General features: G+C 49.0%; 3 protein-coding genes across 5 annotated transcripts in view; 2 read left to right on the forward strand and 1 right to left on the reverse strand.

Annotated features, from left to right (window-relative positions):
- Positions 1-1,361, forward strand: part of LOC120030852 (zinc fingers and homeoboxes protein 2-like) — a 41,522-nt gene extending 40,161 nt beyond the window's left edge. Inside the window, exon 3 of the mRNA XM_038976335.1 lies at positions 429-1,361. The gene's annotated coding sequence lies outside the window, so the exon portion shown is untranslated. The remainder of the gene's footprint in view (positions 1-428) is intronic.
- Positions 1,362-3,839: 2,478 nt separating this feature from the next.
- On the reverse strand, positions 3,840-17,744 carry LOC120030881 (derlin-1-like). The gene is made up of 7 exons (XM_038976382.1): positions 17,363-17,744; positions 13,251-13,362; positions 10,013-10,077; positions 8,417-8,443; positions 5,395-5,543; positions 5,178-5,288; positions 3,840-5,052 (listed from the first exon to the last, which is right to left on the reverse strand). The coding sequence occupies exons 1-7, from the start codon at positions 17,513-17,515 to the stop codon at positions 4,896-4,898; spliced, it is 774 nt and encodes a 257-aa protein (XP_038832310.1). The 5' UTR covers positions 17,516-17,744; the 3' UTR covers positions 3,840-4,895.
- LOC120030880 (uncharacterized protein DKFZp434B061-like) lies at positions 13,668-16,606 on the forward strand. Of its 3 annotated transcripts, none has more exons than XM_038976380.1 (3): positions 13,668-15,000; positions 15,100-15,693; positions 15,793-16,606. In XM_038976380.1, the coding sequence occupies exons 1-3, from the start codon at positions 14,118-14,120 to the stop codon at positions 16,458-16,460; spliced, it is 2,145 nt and encodes a 714-aa protein (XP_038832308.1). In that variant the 5' UTR covers positions 13,668-14,117; the 3' UTR covers positions 16,461-16,606. The 3 variants fall into 3 exon arrangements, with proteins under 3 accessions (XP_038832308.1, XP_038832307.1, XP_038832306.1); XM_038976379.1 differs by having other exon boundaries at positions 13,668-14,256; positions 14,302-15,693; XM_038976378.1 differs by having other exon boundaries at positions 13,668-15,693.
- Positions 17,745-19,850: the final 2,106 nt, after the last annotated feature.

Genomic DNA, 19,850 nt, shown 5'->3' on the forward strand with positions numbered 1-19,850 from the left:
AAGTTTATCATTCCTTTGATAAGGATGTATTTCAGTGTTAATGATCTCGTCTTGATGCCTGTAAGTAACTCAGTCAAAACAGATGGCCCAGATGAAGGGGAATTGGTTATGTAGTAGTGTCATGGTTTCCCCTTTAACAGAGCGATGGCTAGCAACAATCTAGCAGCTGTGGCTTTGAACCACCCGGGATGCCTGTAATTTAGCCTTCAGAAAAACATCTTGGCAGGAAGAGGCTATTGAGATTATACACATGTGGTTATCACTGGGGATTTTTCCCCCCTGGTGAACAGAAAAGCACCTCTGATAGCCTGCTGTATGGGTACGTTAACTGCAGAATGATAGGTGAACTAAATGGGAAGTTAACAACAAAGGGTGTAGTCTGCCATTTGTATAACAAGTCTGTGTTTTGACATTTTACTTTGTTTCAGAGGATACTGAGTTTCTCAGGCAGAAGATTCTCCAGATTGTTGAATCTGGAACCAATGATTTCCTCCCTGGCCTGTGACATCAGCACGGTGGACAGTCCACTCAGAACACTGACTGGCAAGACCATTGAGTGCCAAAGCTGGACTTGATGCATTATTATTATTACACTTAATAAAAAAAGGGCCCTTGTACATATTTTTCTGTATTGCAAAAGCTTTGTAAACATTTTCAGGGTTGCTGGTTTTTACATTTCTAACAGGAGTCGATAACCCCTAAAAGAGGAATGTTTTGGTTTTTATGACTATGATGGTAATTGTAAACCAATTCATCAGTTGGTAATTATTTTTAACAAAACATTTAGTGACTGACAGCTGGCACTTATTTCAAGTGGATAGACAAGTAACACTTGTGATCTGATAACCAGTGAGTTCATCCATTGGACTAAAGGGTTTATAGTGGTTCTGTACCAGACCATAGAATCACCTAGCCTGGGTACCAGATGTTTGGCATATGACAAGGAGTGGAATGATGACACAAACAGGTCTGCTACCCAGGCTAAGAATCACCTACTTACATTACAATAACAGTTCTCCCCCTCTCTCATGCTGAATGCTACTGCTGCCTGAGACGACAGTCAGACACAGAATGGACATGAATAAAAAAAACAAGAAAATGCACTGTACATGTTTTTTTGTAGTTCAGTCTCATTTTTGAATTGCAGCGTCCGTTGCATCAGTAACTGGTCTTTTCTCGTGTTGGCTTTCTAGATATCCATAGATATCCTAGGTGTAGTTAGGCTCCATTTCAATGGCTCGCTCCTTGAGTTTCCTGCTTCTTCTATTAGTGAATCATGTTCACACATGTATCTGGAATACTGTACTGCTACCAAGAATCTCTTTGCTTGCTCTTTTTTTTTTTTTATCCGTCTGCTGTAACTCAATAAAACACAACCAACTGAAGGATGTCTCGTGATCCGTTGTGCAGTGGTCAGAGAGATACTCAACCCCCAGGGCAGTGGTCACTACTCAGAGATACTCAACCCTCAGGGCCCAGGGCTGGGTCACTACTCAGAGAGATACTCAACCCTCAGGGCAGGGTCACTACTCAGAGAGATACTCAACCCTCAGGGCCCAGGGCTGGGTCACTACTCAGAGAGATACTCAACCCCCAGGGCCCAGGGCAGGGTCACTACTCAGAGAGATACTCAACCCCCAGGGCCCAGGGCAGGGTCACTACTCAGAGAGATACTCAACCCTCAGGGCCCATGGCAGGGTCACTACTCAGAGAGATACTCAACCCCCAGGGCTGGGTCACTACTCAGAGAGATACTCAACCCTCAGGGCCCAGGGCTGGGTCACTACTCAGAGAGATACTCAACCCTCAGGGTCACTACTCAGAGAGATACTCAACCCTCAGGGCCCAGGGCAGGGTCACTACTCAGAGAGATACTCAACCCTCAGGGCCCAGGGCTGGGTCACTACTCAGAGAGATACTCAACCCCCAGGGCCCATGGCAGGGTCACTACTCAGAGAGATACTCAACCCTCAGGGTCACTACTCAGAGAGATACTCAACCCTCAGGGCCCAGGGCAGGGTCACTACTCAGAGAGATACTCAACCCCCAGGGCCCATGGCAGGGTCACTACTCAGAGAGATACTCAACCCCCAGGGCTGGGTCACTACTCAGAGAGATACTCAACCCCCAGGGCTGGGTCACTACTCAGAGAGATACTCAACCCCCAGGGCTGGGTCACTACTCAGAGAGATACTCAACCCTCAGGGCCCAGGGCTGGGTCACTACTCAGAGATACTCAACCCTCAGGGCCCAGGGCTGGGTCACTACTCAGAGAGATACTCAACCCCCAGGGCCCAGGGCAGGGTCACTACTCAGAGAGATACTCAACCCTCAGGGCCCATGGCAGGGTCACTACTCAGAGAGATACTCAACCCCCAGGGCTGGGTCACTACTCAGAGAGATACTCAACCCCCAGGGCTGGGTCACTACTCAGAGAGATACTCAACCCCCAGGGCTGGGTCACTACTCAGAGAGATACTCAACCCCCAGGGCTGGGTCACTACTCAGAGAGATACTCAACCCTCAGGGCCCAGGGCTGGGTCACTACTCAGAGAGATACTCAACCCCCAGGGCTGGGTCACTACTCAGAGAGATACTCAACCCCCAGGGCTGGGTCACTACTCAGAGAGATACTCAACCCCCAGGGCTGGGTCACTACTCAGAGAGATACTCAACCCTCAGGGTCACTACTCAGAGAGATACTCAACCCTCAGGGCCCAGGGCAGGGTCACTACTCAGAGAGATACTCAACCCTCAGGGCCCAGGGCTGGGTTTCTAATTAAACTAACATATGGAATAGTTTTTTAGATAGTCATGCCGAGGATCATTTATTTATTTGAGGACCCCTGTATGTATTATAAAATACAGATCAAAAGGAAGTATGTTTTAAAGTGTCTGGCCTATTTCTGGGAGATGTAAGAAAGCTTGGGGGGGGGGGGTTTAATTTGACCGTGGAACGTTTCTTGGAAATAACCTTTTTACTTCCATTCATTTTTCAGCCTGGTACCGTGACACTTGTGAAGGTCGTAGAGCAAAATGGAGAACACCATTGTGTTTGTGAGTCATCTTTCCATAGACTGGTCGTATTAGTTTGTAGCCCAAACCTTTCGGACACTAAAGATATTTGTGAGAAAACCGATTTTCAGGATGTCTCCTGGTCTGACAAAATACAGCTGTAGCTCTGCCGCCTTCCACAGTAGATGCGTTGATTTGAGGACTGGCCCATGCAACAACAAAAACAGACTGATTTTGGTATTATGCTGATTAGATTAAGCGGGCATGTCAATCAACTCTAGGGGAAACGCACACTCTGGGTATACCAAATATTGAGTTGCACCCCCTTTTGCCTTCAGAACAGCCTCAATTCTTCAGAGCGTGGACTACAAGGTGTTGAAAGCATCCATAAGGATGCTGATCCATGTTGACTCCAAAGCGTCGTGTCAAGTTGGCTGGACGTCCTTTGGGTGGATCATTCTTGATACACACGGGAAACTTGAGCGTGAAAAACCCAGCAGCATTGCAATTCTTGTCAAAAACCGGAGCGTACCCCGTTTAAAGGCACTTGAATTTTGTCTTGCCCATTCACCCTTTGAATGTTACACAATCCATGTCTCCAAAATCCTTCAGCCTGTCTCCTCCCCTTTATCTACACCGATTCAAGTGAATAACAAATGACAAAGGAACATAGCTTTCACCTGGTCAGTCTGTTACGGAGTGTTAATGTTTTGTTCTCAGTGTATATGGGCTGCCTTGTTCTGCATTTCCCCCCTTTAAGAATATTCTGTTCCAGAGACATGCAATTGAGATGGAGAAGTGCACAGGATTTGATTACTTCAGTACAATGTTCAAAGATTTTTTATGCAACAAAAACTGAAAAGTTGTCACGTTCTGTTTACTCAAGTACAAAATGGCATTGTACAAAAGTTAGAGAAGCAGACCCAGCCAAAAAAAACAAGATACACAACTGAAAGATAAGGGTCACTGTACATGTGTGTCGGGGTAAATTTCTTTTCCTCAATACTTCTGAGGGGAGAAACAATGTTAACTTCTTGAATTGAAATTGACCCTAACCCTGGTGAAGTGTGCTGCTATTTAGACTGGATCATCTTCTGAATGAAAATCAAGTTGGCAACAAGCAAATTACTCATCGTGAAAACAGTTGATACCCATTTCACAGCTGAGTGTGTAAGTCATCATTACACGCCAACTGGGGGTATAAATCAAATCTTGCAGTTTCATTTAATTGCCGTGTTGCAGAGCTAAATCAAAGGAGAAACAGAACCATGACACTGCAGTTTTATGGATCCAAAGCATCTACTGGGACAGTTGGAGCACGTACTGTAGGCATCTCTCACAATACAAACTGCATCATTATACTATGTTGAAGATTAGATTTTCTTCTACTCTACTCCCCCATTCAAAACAGACAAACATTCAGTGTGGTGGTGTGATCATACAACAGCGCAGACTGGGGGGGGGGTGTATTATATATGAGCCCCTATCTACACAGCCAGCGTGAGTGTTGCTGTTGCCCCGTGTTCTATTTAAAGGAGAGAGGAGCAGAGAGAATTCAGTCCTTAGTGCTCGGCTGTTCTCTCCCAGAACAATGCTTTTCTAAATAGCCAAACCCACGCTCTGAAAAGGCTGGCTGAGGCAACACACTGGTTAGGAGGAGCCCTGTAATTACAGTGTAATCAGATATGGCATCTTGTGTAAAAGAGAGCACTGAAAGAATAACATGCTGATCATATCCACAGCTGAGATCTTTTCTGAACAGTCCAAAGGAAGGGGAGTTGGATACAAAAACAATCTGCTTTCTTTAATTTGGACATCGGCAGTAGTCTTGAGGAGTGGAGACAAGAGTCTTTGTCCTGCTACTCGGTAGGACAGTCTCCTCAGTCGTCCCCTAGACGGAAGCCAGCTCCCCAGGCATGACGTCCTCCCATACCTCCTCCACCACCACCACCACCGGCCTCGGGAGCTGCAGGTCTCCTGCTGGGTGGAGCTCCAAACCCAGACACGCCCCCTCGTCTGTTGGGCAGGAAGCGGTACCTGTAGAGGAGACAGAAGAAAGCATACTGCATTAAAACAGACATGCATCTCTGACATGTAGAAGAAGGAATCACAGAGGACAACAGGGCTGTGTTCAGCAACACCAGACAGGCAGAGGAACTCACAGGAAGTCAGGTGTTGACAGGAAGGACCTGCCTCCCAGGTCCATGGGGTATTTAAACATCAGGAAGAAGTACAGATGACCCACCAGGTTCCCAATCAGTTCATTGACAACACTGGAGATGAGAACAACCAAGACATATAGCATTTTGACATTTCTGTTCAAATGTAAAATGTAGTTCTAACATGTTGGATTGTTGACTAAATAATGGAACTACTTACGAGCCCCCAATAATGTAGTTGAACCCGAGGATGACCCAGGGTAGATAACATGCTTTGAAGCGTGTCCCAAACCAGAAGGAGACGATGGTTTCTCTGTTCAGCTGAGCCCACACGTACAGGACGGACATTATCAACGGGATCATCAGGAGCTGGAAAACACAACAGCATTTGCATATTTTCAAATCAAATTGTATTTGTCACATGCGCCGAATACAACAGGTGTAGGTAGACCTTACAGTGAAATTCTTCATTACAAGCCCTTAACCAACAATGCAGTTAAGAAAAATAAGTGTTAAGTAAAACAATAGATAAGTAAAATATAAAACAAATAATTTAAGAGCAGCAGTAAAATAACAATAGTGAGGCACCGGTACAGAGTCAATGTGGAGGCTATATACAGGGGGTACCATACAGAGTCAATGTGGAGGCTATATACAGGGGGTACCATACAGAGTCAATGTGGAGGCTATATACAGGGGGTACCGGTACAGAGTCAATGTGGAGGCTATATACAGGGGGTACCATACAGAGTCAATGTGGAGGCTATATACAGGGGGTACCGGTACAGAGTCAATGTGGAGGCTATATACAGGGGTACCGGTACAGAGTCAATGTGGAGGCTATATACAGGGGGTACCATACAGAGTCAATGTGGAGGCTATATACAGGGGTATTGGTACAGAGTCAATGTGGAGGCTATATACAGGGGGTACCGGTACAGAGTCAATGTGGAGGCTATATACAGGGGGTACCGGTACAGAGTCAATGTGGAGGCTATATACAGGGGTACTGGTACAGAGTCAATGTGGAGACTATATACAGGGGGTACCAGTAGAGAGTCAATGTGGAAGCTATATACAGGGGGTACCGGTACAGAGTCAATGTGGAGGCTATATACAGGGGGTACCGGTACAGAGTCAATGTGGAGGCTATATACAGGGGTACCGGTACAGAGTCAATGTGGAGGCTATATACAGGGGGTACCGGTACAGAGTCAATGTGGAGGCTATATACAGGGGGTACCGGTACCGAGTCAATGTGGAGGCTATATACAGGGGGTACCATACAGAGTCAGAGTGGAGGCTATATACAGGGGGGACCAGTACAGAGTCAATGTGGAGGCTATATACAGGGGTATCGGTACAGAGTCAATGTGGAGGCTATATACAGGGGGGACCAGTAGAGAGTCAATGTGGAGGCTATATACAGGGGTACCGGTACAGAGTCAATGTGGAGGCTATATACAGGGGGTACCGGTACCGAGTCAATGTGGAGGCTATATACAGGGGGTACCATACAGAGTCAGAGTGGAGGCTATATACAGGGGGGACCAGTACAGAGTCAATGTGGAGGCTATATACAGGGGTATCGGTACAGAGTCAATGTGGAGGCTATATACAGGGGGGACCAGTAGAGAGTCAATGTGGAGGCTATATACAGGGGTACCGGTACAGAGTCAATGTGGAGGCTATATACAGGGGTATCGGTACAGAGTCCATTTGGAGGCTATATACAGGGGGTACCAGTACAGAGTCAATGTGGAGGCTATACACAGGGGGTACCATACAGAGTCAATGTGCGGGGGCACTGGTTAATATGTATATGTAGGTAGAGGTAATAGTAGTTCTCAATCAGTCATTTCATAAGACGAGGTGGACCAAAACCTCATTCATTAGTTTTATCTAATAATGTAGGTTATAGATACATCCTCCCATTTTTACAAACCAACTGGCCAAGAGGCTGCAGTGACACAGCAGCACACAGTCAGCAGAGATACCTTAGCACTGAAGCTGTAGATGGCATAGTTGTTATTGTCACGGTGACCACGGAAGTGTCCAGTTTGTTTACACTAAATGACAGTGGTTGTGATGACCTCTGGTAGATTTATGGTCAGTAGCACTGAGGCGGGACGACTAGTCTCTTAGCTGTCAGAGACTGATGACTTAGAGCTGTCTGAGGGACTGTCCCAAATGGCACCCTATTCCCTATTTAGTGCACTACTTTTGACCAGACTGCACAATAAAGGGAATAGGGTGCCATTTGGGACACAGCCCGATTGTCGGCCCCTCTGTGAAACAAGATACAGCAGACTAGACCAGTCTGATCATCCACCAGTAACTCCCCGTCGTGATAAACTAGACCAGTCTGATCATCCACCAGTAACTCCCCGTCGTGATAAACTGGACCAGTCTGATCATCCACCAGTAACTCCCCGTCGTGATAAACTGGACCAGTCTGATCATCCACCAGTAACTCCCCGTCGTGATAAACTGGACCAGTCTGATCATCCACCAGTAACTCCCCGTCGTGATAAACTGGACCAGTCTGATCATCCACCAGCAACTCCCCGTCGTGATAAACTGGACCAGTCTGATCATCCGACAGCAACTCCCCGTTGTGATAAACTGGACCAGTCTGATCATCCGACAGTAACTCCCCGTCGTGATAAACTGGACCAGTCTGATCATCCGACAGTAACTCCCCGTCGTGATAAACTGGACCAGTCTGATCATCCGACAGTAACTCCCCGTTGTGATAAACTGGACCAGTCTGATCATCCGACAGTAACTCCCCGTCGTGATAAACTGGACCAGTCTGATCATCCGACCTTCTTAATGAACCTAGTTTACATGATGTTCTACAGATTAAAGGGACAATCCACTCAAACTACAGTACGTGTTGGTATTGTTCCAATAGTCCTCTGTTGATTCAGTCCCAATATGTTTTGCATGTCAGCAGTCAAGTTGTTTTGCATCATCATGATGTCGTGGCCAGTGACACTTTGCTTCTAGAAAGTCAATTTTCTTGAAAACTTGATTGCTGATACATACATACATACACACATACACACATAAAGCCTTGCCTATCCTTGACAGGTACAATAGGGATGGGCTGACAGCCTTTAATGCAGGGTTTGACTAGTTTGACTATTTGTCTTGGAACGTCGTGGTAAATGAAAAAGGCAACAGGTCTTAATTATTCTAATCTAAGGACAGAGAGAAAATAGGAGGAAGAAACGTACCTGCATGTCCATCATTAAGCCGGTTATCTACACAAGCAATGTCAAGGAAACCTGTATTCTTCCTGTCAGGATCAATTATTTTACACATGTTGAATCAAACTCTCATCTAGTTCTACATAAACAGGCCACATACCCGGACCGTCATTTCCCTTTTCGTTACCCAAAAGGAAAAGCAGTGGAACAGATGACTTGACAACAGAACTACTGTGTCTGTTCTGTCATGGAGCATAGAGGAGCCTAATGATCCATTCCAGCTGTACTGAGGTTCTGGAACCACAACACAGTAACTGAGGCAGCATGGGCAGAAAGACAGAGGCTGTATGTCAACCAGATCTTTCATGTCAGTAGTGTTGTCCATCCATATGACCTGCATTAACCACATGGCTGTACAGAGACTGTAGCTAGGCCACTAGCAGGCAGGGGGTTTGGCTGTACAGAGACTGTAGCCAGGCCACTAGCAGGCAGGGGGTTTGGCTGTACAGAGACTGTAGCTAGGCCACTAGCAGGCAGGGGGTTTGGCTGTCTAGAGACTGTAGCTAGGCCACTAGCAGGCAGGGGGTTTGGCTGTACAGAGACTGTAGCTAGGCCACTAGCAGGCAGGGGGGTTGGCTGTACAGAGACTGTAGCCAGGCCACTAGCAGGCAGGGGGTTTGGCTGTACAGAGCCTGTAACTAGGCCACTAGCAGGCAGGGGGTTTGGCTGTACAGAGCCTGTAACTAGGCCACTAGCAGGCAGGGGGTTTGGCTGTACAGAGCCTGTAACTAGGCCACTAGCATGCAGGGGGTTTGGCTGTACAGAGACTGTAGCCAGGCCACTAGCAGGCAGGGGGTTTGGCTGTACAGAGACTGTAGCCAGGCCACTAGCAGGCAGGGGGTTTGGCTGTACAGAGAAACAGACTGGTTTGGCTGTACCACATGGCTGTACAGAGAAACAGATTGTAGATAGGCCACTGGAAAGGGGCTGAACTGTTGCTAGGCAGCTTAACAGGCAGGGGGCGGCTCTAATAATACATACTATAACAAGGCCTAGACCCAGGAGGCAAAAACAATGGCAGTTCATGGAACAAAACATGAACAACTATTAGCCTACCTTTAACAATTTACAAAACAGCATAACGTCGCTGTCTGATGAAAACCTTGTAAAAAAATATATTCACAAAATTGGAGTTACATTACCGCTTTAAATTAACTCCCCTCAATGTTCTCTGACCATTCTCATGACTCAAGGACACAAAACATTTAAAGTTTCATAATGGTATGTTCCTTTTTCCTGAAAACATGAAAAGTTTGTTTTGAAGGTTTTCAGACGGCGACGATAAGTTAAACGTACGAAGAGGTTTTCAGACGGAGACGATAAGTTAAACGTACGAAGAGGTTTTCAGACGGAGACGATAAGTTAAACGTACGAAGAGGTTTTCAGACCGAGACGATAAGTTAAACGTGCGAAGAGGTTTTCAGACGGAGACGATACGTTAAACGTACGAAGAGGTTTTCAGACGGAGACGATAAGTTAAACGTATGGCTAATTGATTTACTATGACTGATAAAGTTGTCAGCTGCATAAAAGGCATCATATTGATAAGCAGATAAAGGATACAACGATGCAGAGCCAGTTGAAGAGCAGCATGAACACAAAGTCAGCCGGACGCCCATCAAACGCACCTGGAAGAAAAGAGAGAGGGATTGTTTATTTATTTCATTTGCAATGTAAACATGTTTCCCATGCCAATAAAGCCCCTTTGAATTAAAATTGAGAGAGCTTTATTTGAGCCACAGGCAATAGGTGTCATCACAAAATACTGTACATACAGACCTAACAGCACAATTATTTATTTAATCATCGCAATTATTTATTTAAATCATATTCTATTGCCTAGCCCCACCATGATCACAAGATTTGAATGAAAAAGCTCCATGTGTAGTGAACGACATGCTCTGCTTCCTCCTACAGTCCTAATGTTGTGTAACAGATCAGCTCTATAATGGAGCCTGACTAGCGATGAGAAGTGATCGGTGTGGCCTGGGGTGGTGTAGCTGTCTAACCCGCTGCCTCTGGAGCGCATCTACCATGTACCGCTGTCAGCATGGGTTCCAATACAGCCCACTGCTCTTTAAGCCTGCTCTCTCCTACCTTTCACCTCCATCTATCCCATAAACATACTACATTCTTGTGTGTGTGTGTATGGATGTATATATATATATATATCTCCACATGACAGGCTCAACATGTATTATTTACCCTCAGACATAACGGCTAATGAGAGCTGGCAGACTGTCACCATAGCTAGCCTCTGACCTGAACCCACCTGTCTCCAGCCTCTGTGACCTGGCGTGAACCCACCTGTCTCCAGCCTCTGTGACCTGGCGTGAACCCACCTGTCTCCAGCCTCTGTGACCTGGCGTGAACCCACCTGTCTCCAGCCTCTGTGACCTGGCGTGAACCCACCTGTCTCCAGCCTCTGTGACCTGGCGTGAACCCACCTGTCTCCAGCCTCTGTGACCTGGCGTGAACCCACCTGTCTCCAGCCTCTGTGACCTGGCGTGAACCCACCTGTCTCCAGCCTCTGTGACCTGGCGTGAACCCACCTGTCTCCAGCCTCTGTGACCTGGCGTGAACCCACCTGTCTCCAGCCTCTGTGACCTGGCGTGAACCCACCTGTCTCCAGCCTCTGTGACCTGGCGTGAACCCACCTGTCTCCAGCCTCTGTGACCTGGCGTGAACCCACCTGTCTCCAGCCTCTGTGACCTGGCGTGAACCCACCTGTCTCCACTGGGGTATAGGACTACTCAGTGATGTGTAACATTCTGAACCTTGTTGCAGATCTATTCATTCTGTTTCCCTGACAACTCTCTATTCTACATGAAGGTTTGTATCTGAACGTTCTGTAACGTTACATGGTCCCGAACCGGCCCCTGCTAGAGGACGATGTGAACCCACCTGTCTCCAGCCTCTGTGACCTGGCGTGAACCCACCTGTCTCCAGCCTCTGTGACCTGGCGTGAACCCACCTGTCTCCAGCCTCTGTGACCTGGCGTGAACCCACCTGTCTCCAGCCTCTGTGACCTGGCGTGAACCCACCTGTCTCCAGCCTCTGTGACCTGGCGTGAACCCACCTGTCTCCAGCCTCTGTGACCTGGCGTGAACCCACCTGTCTCCAGCCTCTGTGACCTGGCGTGAACCCACCTGTCTCCAGCCTGTGTGACCTGGCGTGAACCCACCTGTCTCCAGCCTGTGTGACCTGGCGTGAACCCACCTGTCTCCAGCCTCTGTGACCTGGCGTGAACCCACCTGTCTCCAGCCTCTGTGACCTGGCGTGAACCCACCTGTCTCCAGCCTCTGTGACCTGGCGTGAACCCACCTGTCTCCAGCCTCTGTGACCTGGCGTGAACCCACCTGTCTCCAGCCTCTGTGACCTGGCGTGAACCCACCTGTCTCCAGCCTCTGTGACCTGGCGTGAACCCACCTGTCTCCAGCCTCTGTGACCTGGCGTGAACCCACCTGTCTCCAGCCTCTGTGACCTGGCGTGAACCCACCTGTCTCCAGCCTGTGACCTGGCGTGAACCCACCTGTCTCCAGCCTCTGTGACCTGGCGTGAACCCACCTGTCTCCAGCCTCTGTGACCTGGCGTGAACCCACCTGTCTCCAGCCTCTGTGACCTGGCGTGAACCCACCTGTCTCCAGCCTCTGTGACCTGGCGTGAACCCACCTGTCTCCAGCCTCTGTGACCTGGCGTGAACCCACCTGTCTCCAGCCTCTGTGACCTGGCGTGAACCCACCTGTCTCCAGCCTCTGTGACCTGGCGTGAACCCACCTGTCTCCAGCCTCTGTGACCTGGCGTGAACCCACCTGTCTCCAGCCTCTGTGACCTGGCGTGAACCCACCTGTCTCCAGCCTCTGTGACCTGGCGTGAACCCACCTGTCTCCAGCCTCTGTGACCTGGCGTGAACCCACCTGTCTCCAGCCTCTGTGACCTGGCGTGAACCCACCTGTCTCCAGCCTCTGTGACCTGGCGTGAACCCACCTGTCTCCAGCCTCTGTGACCTGGCGTGAACCCACCTGTCTCCAGCCTCTGTGACCTGGCGTGAACCCACCTGTCTCCAGCCTCTGTGACCTGGCGTGAACCCACCTGTCTCCAGCCTCTGTGACCTGGCGTGAACCCACCTGTCTCCAGCCTCTGTGACCTGGCGTGAACCCACCTGTCTCCACTGGGGTATAGGACGACTCAGTGATGTGTAACATTCTGAACCTTGTTGCAGATCTATTCATTCTGTTTCCCTGACAACTCCCTATTCTACATGAAGGTTTGTATCTGAACGTTCTGTAACGTTACATGGTCCCGAACCGGCCCCTGCTAGAGGACGATGTGAACCCACCTGTCTCCAGCCTAGTAGAGTACTGCTAGAGTACTGTGTGAACCCACCTGTCTCCAGCCTAGTAGAGTACTGCTAGAGTACTGTGTGAACCCACCTGTCTCCAGCCTAGTAGAGTACTGCTAGAGTACTGTGTGAACCCACCTGTCTCCAGCCTAGTAGAGTACTGCTAGAGTACTGTGTGAACCCACCTGTCTCCAGCCTGGTAGAGTACTGTGTGAACCCACCTGTCTCCAGCCTGGTAGAGTACTGTGTGAACCCACCTGTCTCCAGCCTGGTAGAGTACTGCTAGAGTACTGTGTGAACCCACCTGTCTCCAGCCTGGTAGGGTACTGCTAGAGTACTGTGTGAACCCACCTGTCTCCAGCCTGGTAGAGTACTGTGTGAACCCACCTGTCTCCAGCCTGGTAGAGTACTGTGTGAACCCACCTGTCTCCAGCCTGCTAGAGTACTGTGTGAACCCACCTGTCTCCAGCCTGGTAGAGTACTGGTAGAGGAAATAAAGATTGACTAGGTAGAGGAAGCCTGTTCCAGGGCCCACAGGGAAGTATAAGGTGGAGGTGATTGGTCTCCATACCTGTAGAGAGAGATAGAGAGAGAGAGAGAGATAGATAGAGAGAGAGAGAAAGATCATAGTCTGTTAGCATTTAGGCATGTCAGGGCAGTAACTGGTGTGTGTGGGGGAGTGCCAGGGCAGTAACTGGGGGCAGGGGGTGCCAGGGCAGTAACTGGGGGCAGGGGGTGCCAGGGCAGTAACTGGGGGCAGGGGGTGCCAGGGCAGTAACTGGGGGCAGGGGGTGCCAGGGCAGTAACTAGTGTGTGTGTGTGTGTGGAGGGGGGGGGGGGGGGGGGGGTGCAGGTGGGGGAGAGTAACAGGTGGGAGGAGAGCTGGAGCTTGGCAGGCCCTCCACAGCTAAACACTTTATTCACATGTGATGTAATGGGGCACCAGGTCACAGTGACAAAATGTGAACTCAACTGTCACATTCACTGGTTGATGTAAACACACTAGGGTATTCAGGATACCAGCCACGTATTGTGATACCAGGAAAACCCAAAGCAGACTAAACTCTACGGTTCTTTAAAACCTGCCTGTATGTAACAGTCTATGATATAAGCATAGTTGGGAGAAAAAGACTAATGTGACTGTTAACAGAAGGCTGTGTGTTTACAACTTCAGAATGTTTTTTTCTCAACAAATGATGTCTGCTTCATGTTTTGTTGCCACGATACTTCCAAGTATTGCAATACTGGTATCGTGAGAACCCTAAAACATACACCCTGGGCCATCTGACCGGGTTGGGGCACTGCACTGGTTTACACAAAAACCCAATGGAACAACAGCCCAGACTGCCCAGCACAGGTGTGACAGCTGTGGCCTCGCCAATGGAACAAGAGCCCAGACTGCCCAACACAGGTGTGACAGCTGTGGCCTCGCCAATGGAACAACAGCCCAGACTGCCCAACACAGGTGTGCCAGCTGTGGCCTCGCCAATGGAACAACAGCCCAACACAGGTGTGCCAGCTGTGGCCTCGCCAATGGAACAACAGCCCAGACTGCCCAACACAGGTGTGCCAGCTGTGGCCTCGCCAATGGAACAACAGCCCAGACTGCCCAACACAGGTGTGCCAGCTGTGGCCTCGCCAATGGAACAACAGCCCAGACTGCCCAACACAGGTGTGCCAGCTGTGGCCTCGCCAATGGAACAACAGCCCAGACTGCCCAACACAGGTGTGCCAGCTGTGGCCTCGCCAATGGAACAACAGCCCAGACTGCCCAACACAGGTGTGCCAGCTGTGGCCTCGCCAATGGAACAACAGCCCAGACTGCCCAACACAGGTGTGCCAGCTGTGGCCTCGCCAATGGAACAACAGCCCAGACTGCCCAACACAGGTGTGACAGCTGTGGCCTCGCCAATGGAACAAGAGCCCAGACTGCCCAACACAGGTGTGACAGCTGTGGCCTCGCCAATGGAACAACAGCCCAGACTGCCCAACACAGGTGTGCCAGCTGTGGCCTCGCCAACGGAACAACAGCCCAGACTGCCCAACACAGGTGTGCCAGCTGTGGCCTCGCCAACGGAACAGCCCAGACTGCCCAACACAGGTGTGCCAGCTGTGGCCTCGCCAACGGAACAACAGCCCAGACTGCCCAACACAGGTGTGCCAGCTGTGGCCTCGCCAACGGAACAACAGCCCAGACTGCCCAACACAGGTGTGACCTCGCCAATGGAACAACAGCCCAGACTGCCCAACACAGGTGTGACAGCTGTGGCCTCGCCAATGGAACAACAGCCCAGACTGCCCAACACAGGTGTGCCAGCTGTGGCCTCGCCAACGGAACAACAGCCCAGACTGCCCAACACAGGTGTGCCAGCTGTGGCCTCGCCAACGGAACAACAGCCCAGACTGCCCAACACAGGTGTGCCAGCTGTGGCCTCGCCAACGGAACAACAGCCCAGACTGCCCAACACAGGTGTGCCAGCTGTGGCCTCGCCAATGGAACAAGAGCCCAGACTGCCCAACACAGGTGTGACAGCTGTGGCCTCGCCAACGGAACAACAGCCCAGACTGCCCAACACAGGTGTGCCAGCTGTGGCCTCGCCAACGGAACAACAGCCCAGACTGCACAACACAGGTGTGCCAGCTGTGGCCTCGCCAATGGAACAACAGCCCAGACTGCCCAACACAGGTGTGCCAGCTGTGGCCTCGCCAATGGAACAACAGCCCAGACTGCCCAACACAGGTGTGCCAGCTGTGGCCTCGCCAATGGAACAACAGCCCAGACTGCCCAACACAGGTGTGACAGCTGTGGCCTCGCCAATGGAACAAGAGCCCAGACTGCCCAACACAGGTGTGACAGCTGTGGCCTCGCCAATGGAACAACAGCCCAGACTGCCCAACACAGGTGTGACCTCGCCAATGGAACAACAGCCCAGACTGCCCAACACAGGTGTGACAGCTGTGGCCTCGCCAATGGAACAACAGCCCAGACTGCCCAACACAGGTGTGCCAGCTGTGGCCTCGCCAACGGAACAACAGCCCAGACTGCCCAACACAGGTGTGCCAGCTGTGGCCTCGCCAACGGAACAACAGCCCAGACTGCCCAACACAGGTGTGCCAGCTGTGGCCTCGCCAACGGAACAACAGCCCAGACTGCCCAACACAGGTGTGCCAGCTGTGGCCTCGCCAATGGAACAAGAGCCCAGACTGCCCAACACAGGTGTGACAGCTGTGGCCTCGCCAACGGAACAACAGCCCAGACTGCCCAACACAGGTGTGCCAGCTGTGGCCTCGCCAACGGAACAACAGCCCAGACTGCCCAACACAGGTGTGCCAGCTGTGGCCTCGCCAACGGAACAGCCCAGACTGCCCAACACAGGTGTGCCAGCTGTGGCCTCGCCAACGGAACAACAGCCCAGACTGCCCAACACAGGTGTGCCAGCTGTGGCCTCGCCAACGGAACAACAGCCCAGACTGCCCAACACAGGTGTGCCAGCTGTGGCCTCGCCAACGGAACAACAGCCCAGACTGCCCAACACAGGTGTGACCTCGCCAATGGAACAACAGCCCAGACTGCCCAACACAGGTGTGACAGCTGTGGCCTCGCCAATGGAACAACAGCCCAGACTGCCCAACACAGGTGTGCCAGCTGTTAATATATGTATATATTAAAGAAAACAAGATGTTTTGAATATTTTTTTTATTTTTTTAAGGATAGCCAAGGGCACAATACAACACGCAGACATCACTTACAAACGAAGCATTTGTGTTTAGTGAGTCCGCCAGATCAGAGGCAGTAGGGATGATCTCTTGATAAGTGAGTGAATTGGACCACTTTCCTGTCCCGCTAAGCATTGAAAATGTAACAAGTACTTTTGGGTGTCAGGGAAAATGTATGGAGTAAAAAGTACATTATTTTCTTTAGGAACGTAGTGAAATAAAAGTAGAAGTAGTCAAAAATATCAATAGTAAAGTACAGATACCTAAAAAATAAAATAATAATTATGTCATACTTTCAAGAATTTTTACTTAAGAACTTTACACCGTGTGTGTGTGTGTGTGTGTGTGTGTGTGTGTGTGTGTGAACCCACTTCATAGAGGTGGGGTCCAGTAACAAAAGGGTCTAGTGTCACGTTGTGACGCCACCTGTCAGAAGACTATGATGAAACCCTTGCTTGCTTGAGAGTCATGATGACTACTGTATGTAATGTGGGAGGTGCCAGTTATGATGAGGATGTGATAGCGCCACCTGTTGGAATTGTATTGACATTATTTGTCAAACCTCACTCAACCAAACCTATAACAAATGCAGGAATATCATATATTTGTGAGATATTCACCAAACCTTTCGAAATAATCATGTAGTTCATTTGTACATAATTGCTATTGAAAATGCTGCTATCCTATCGTTGAACTAGCGTCTTCATGCATCCCGGAAGTCCAACCTGTTTGTTTTGTGATTGGACTGAATTCACACCCCTCGTACAATCCAAGGCCTGCTAGCCTTGATGCTAGGCTATCATAGCAACACAGCGAATTGTAGCACACAAACAACCCCACTGCCCATAACTTACCTGAAATTTGTGAAAGAAGTTCTCTGGCCATAAGACGAGGTACATGGGACTGATTAGTCCCAGTTTACCTATCAAGGGAACCGCAATCGACCCAGCAAACCAGTACCGGGTGATGAACGGGATTGTTTTGAACCAGTCCCCGATATCTGACATCTTTCCATACGATCTTGGCAAAACGACCACAGTCAACGAATTGCCTAAAAGCAAACGAACAGTCCCAAAGTCCTGTGGCGACTGACGATACCCCTTGTGTTATAATTCCCTTTCGATGACAACAATTATTCACGAACGTTTGGTTCCTCAGTCAAGTTTTCATGACGTGGCTTCTTATTATACCTCAATCTTCTCGCGACTAGCTCTTGAACTGCTCACTTCCTGTCAAATTTGCACAGCAGTCCTTGCTATCTGGGATCCTTGGAACGTCCCAACTCTGACGTTACAACTATGACATTAGTTGAAATGTTTAATGATTTACACTGAACAAAAATATAAACACAACATGCAACAATTTCTAAAATTGCACTGAGTTGCAGTTCATATATGGAAATCAGTCAATTTAAATAAATTCATTAGGTCATAATCTATGGATTTCACATGAATAGTAATACAGATATGCATCTGTTGGTCAAATATACCTTTAAAAAAAGGTAGGGGCGTGGATCAGAAAACCAGTCAGTATCTGATGACACCACCATTTGCCTCATGTAGCGTGACACATTCCCTTTGCATAGAGATGGTTATGTTGTTGATTGTAGCCAGTGGGATGTTTTCCCACTCCTCTTCAATGGCTGTGCGAAGTTGCTGGATATTGGCGGGAACTGGAACACACTGTTGTACACGTTGATCCAGAGCATCCTAAACATGCTCAATGGTTGACATGTCAGGTGAGTATTTAGGCCATGGAAAAACTGGGACATTTTCATCTTCCAGGAATTGTGTACAGATCCTTGCGACATGGGGCCGTGCATTATCATGCTGAAACATGAGGTGATGGCGGCGGATGAATGGCACGATAATGGGCCTCAGGGTCTCGTTATGGCATCTCTGTGCATTCAAATTGCCATTGATAAAATGCAATTGTGTAAGTTGTCCGTAGCTTATGCCTGCCCATACCATAACCCCACCATGGGGCACTCTGTTCACAACGTTGACGTCGGCAAACCGCTCGTCCACACGACGTCATACACGCTCTCTGCCACCTGTCCGGTACAGTTGAAACCGGGATTCATCCATCGAAGGTAAGCATTTGCCCACTGACTGCAGTCAGGTCCAGACCACAGGAGGTTGATGGCACCTTAATTGTGGCGAACGGGCTCGTGGTAATGGCTGGAGCGGAATAGGTGGAATGGTATCAAATACATCGAACACATGTTCCCATTCCATTTGCGCCGTTCCAGCCATTATTATGAGCCGTCCTCCCCTCAGCAGACTCCACTGGCCAAGACCCTGGTGAGGACGATGATCACGCAGATGAGCTTCCCTGAGACGATTTCTGTCCATTTGTGCATAAATTCTTTGGTTGTGCAAACCCACAGTTTCATCCGGGTGGCTGGTCTCAGACGATCCCGTAGGTGAAGAAGACGAATATGGATGTCTTGGGCTGATGTGGTTACACGTGGTCTGCGGTTGTGAGGCCGGTTGGACGTACTGCCAAATTCTCTAAAACAACGTTGGAGGCGGCTTATGGTAGAGAAATTAACATTAAATTCTCTGGCAACAGCTCTGGTGGACATTCCTGCAGTCAGCATGCCAATTGTGACATTGTGTTGTGTGACAAAACTGCACATTTTAGAGTGGCCTTTTATTGTCTCCACCACAGCTGTCAGGTGGATGGATTATCTTGGCAAAGAATAAATGCTCACTAACAGGGATGTAAAATAATTTATGCACAACATTTGAGAGAAATAAGCTTTTTGTGCATATGGAACATTTCGTGGATCTTTTATTTCAGCTCATGAAACATGGGACCAACACTTTACATATTGCATTGATATTTTTGTTTGTGTAGTTAAGGTAGGGGTTAGGGTAGGTGCTTTTATCAACGCGGGTGTAGTATTTACATTCAGTAGCATTGCTTTCAATTGTATTGGATTGCACAAAAACTTTTTTCCGTGGGAAGCCAGAAGTTAAATACAATTGCATTTGAACCTACTGTGCAGGACGGTTGGTCATTATGGCTGGGGAATTTGAAACAAAATATCTAAAATATCGTATTATTAAACACACTTACCAAACGTGGGTATGTTGTAGACCCACTTCCTCTCTGCTTACTTAATGTCAAAATAAAAGTCCCCCACAAGTTATTCCTTTTTTGTCCACATATGGTGCATGTGCAGGACTTTTATTTTGGCATGAGGTCAGCAGAGAGGAAGTGGGTCTACAACAGACCCACGTTTGGAAAGTCTGTTTAATAATATGATCCTTTAAGATATTTTGTCTCAATACAATTGAAAGCAACGCTAGTGTATATAATTAGAACCGCGTTGCT

The sequence above is a fragment of the Salvelinus namaycush genome, chromosome 37 (assembly GCF_016432855.1).
Source record: "Salvelinus namaycush isolate Seneca chromosome 37, SaNama_1.0, whole genome shotgun sequence".
NCBI lineage: Eukaryota > Metazoa > Chordata > Actinopteri > Salmoniformes > Salmonidae > Salvelinus > Salvelinus namaycush.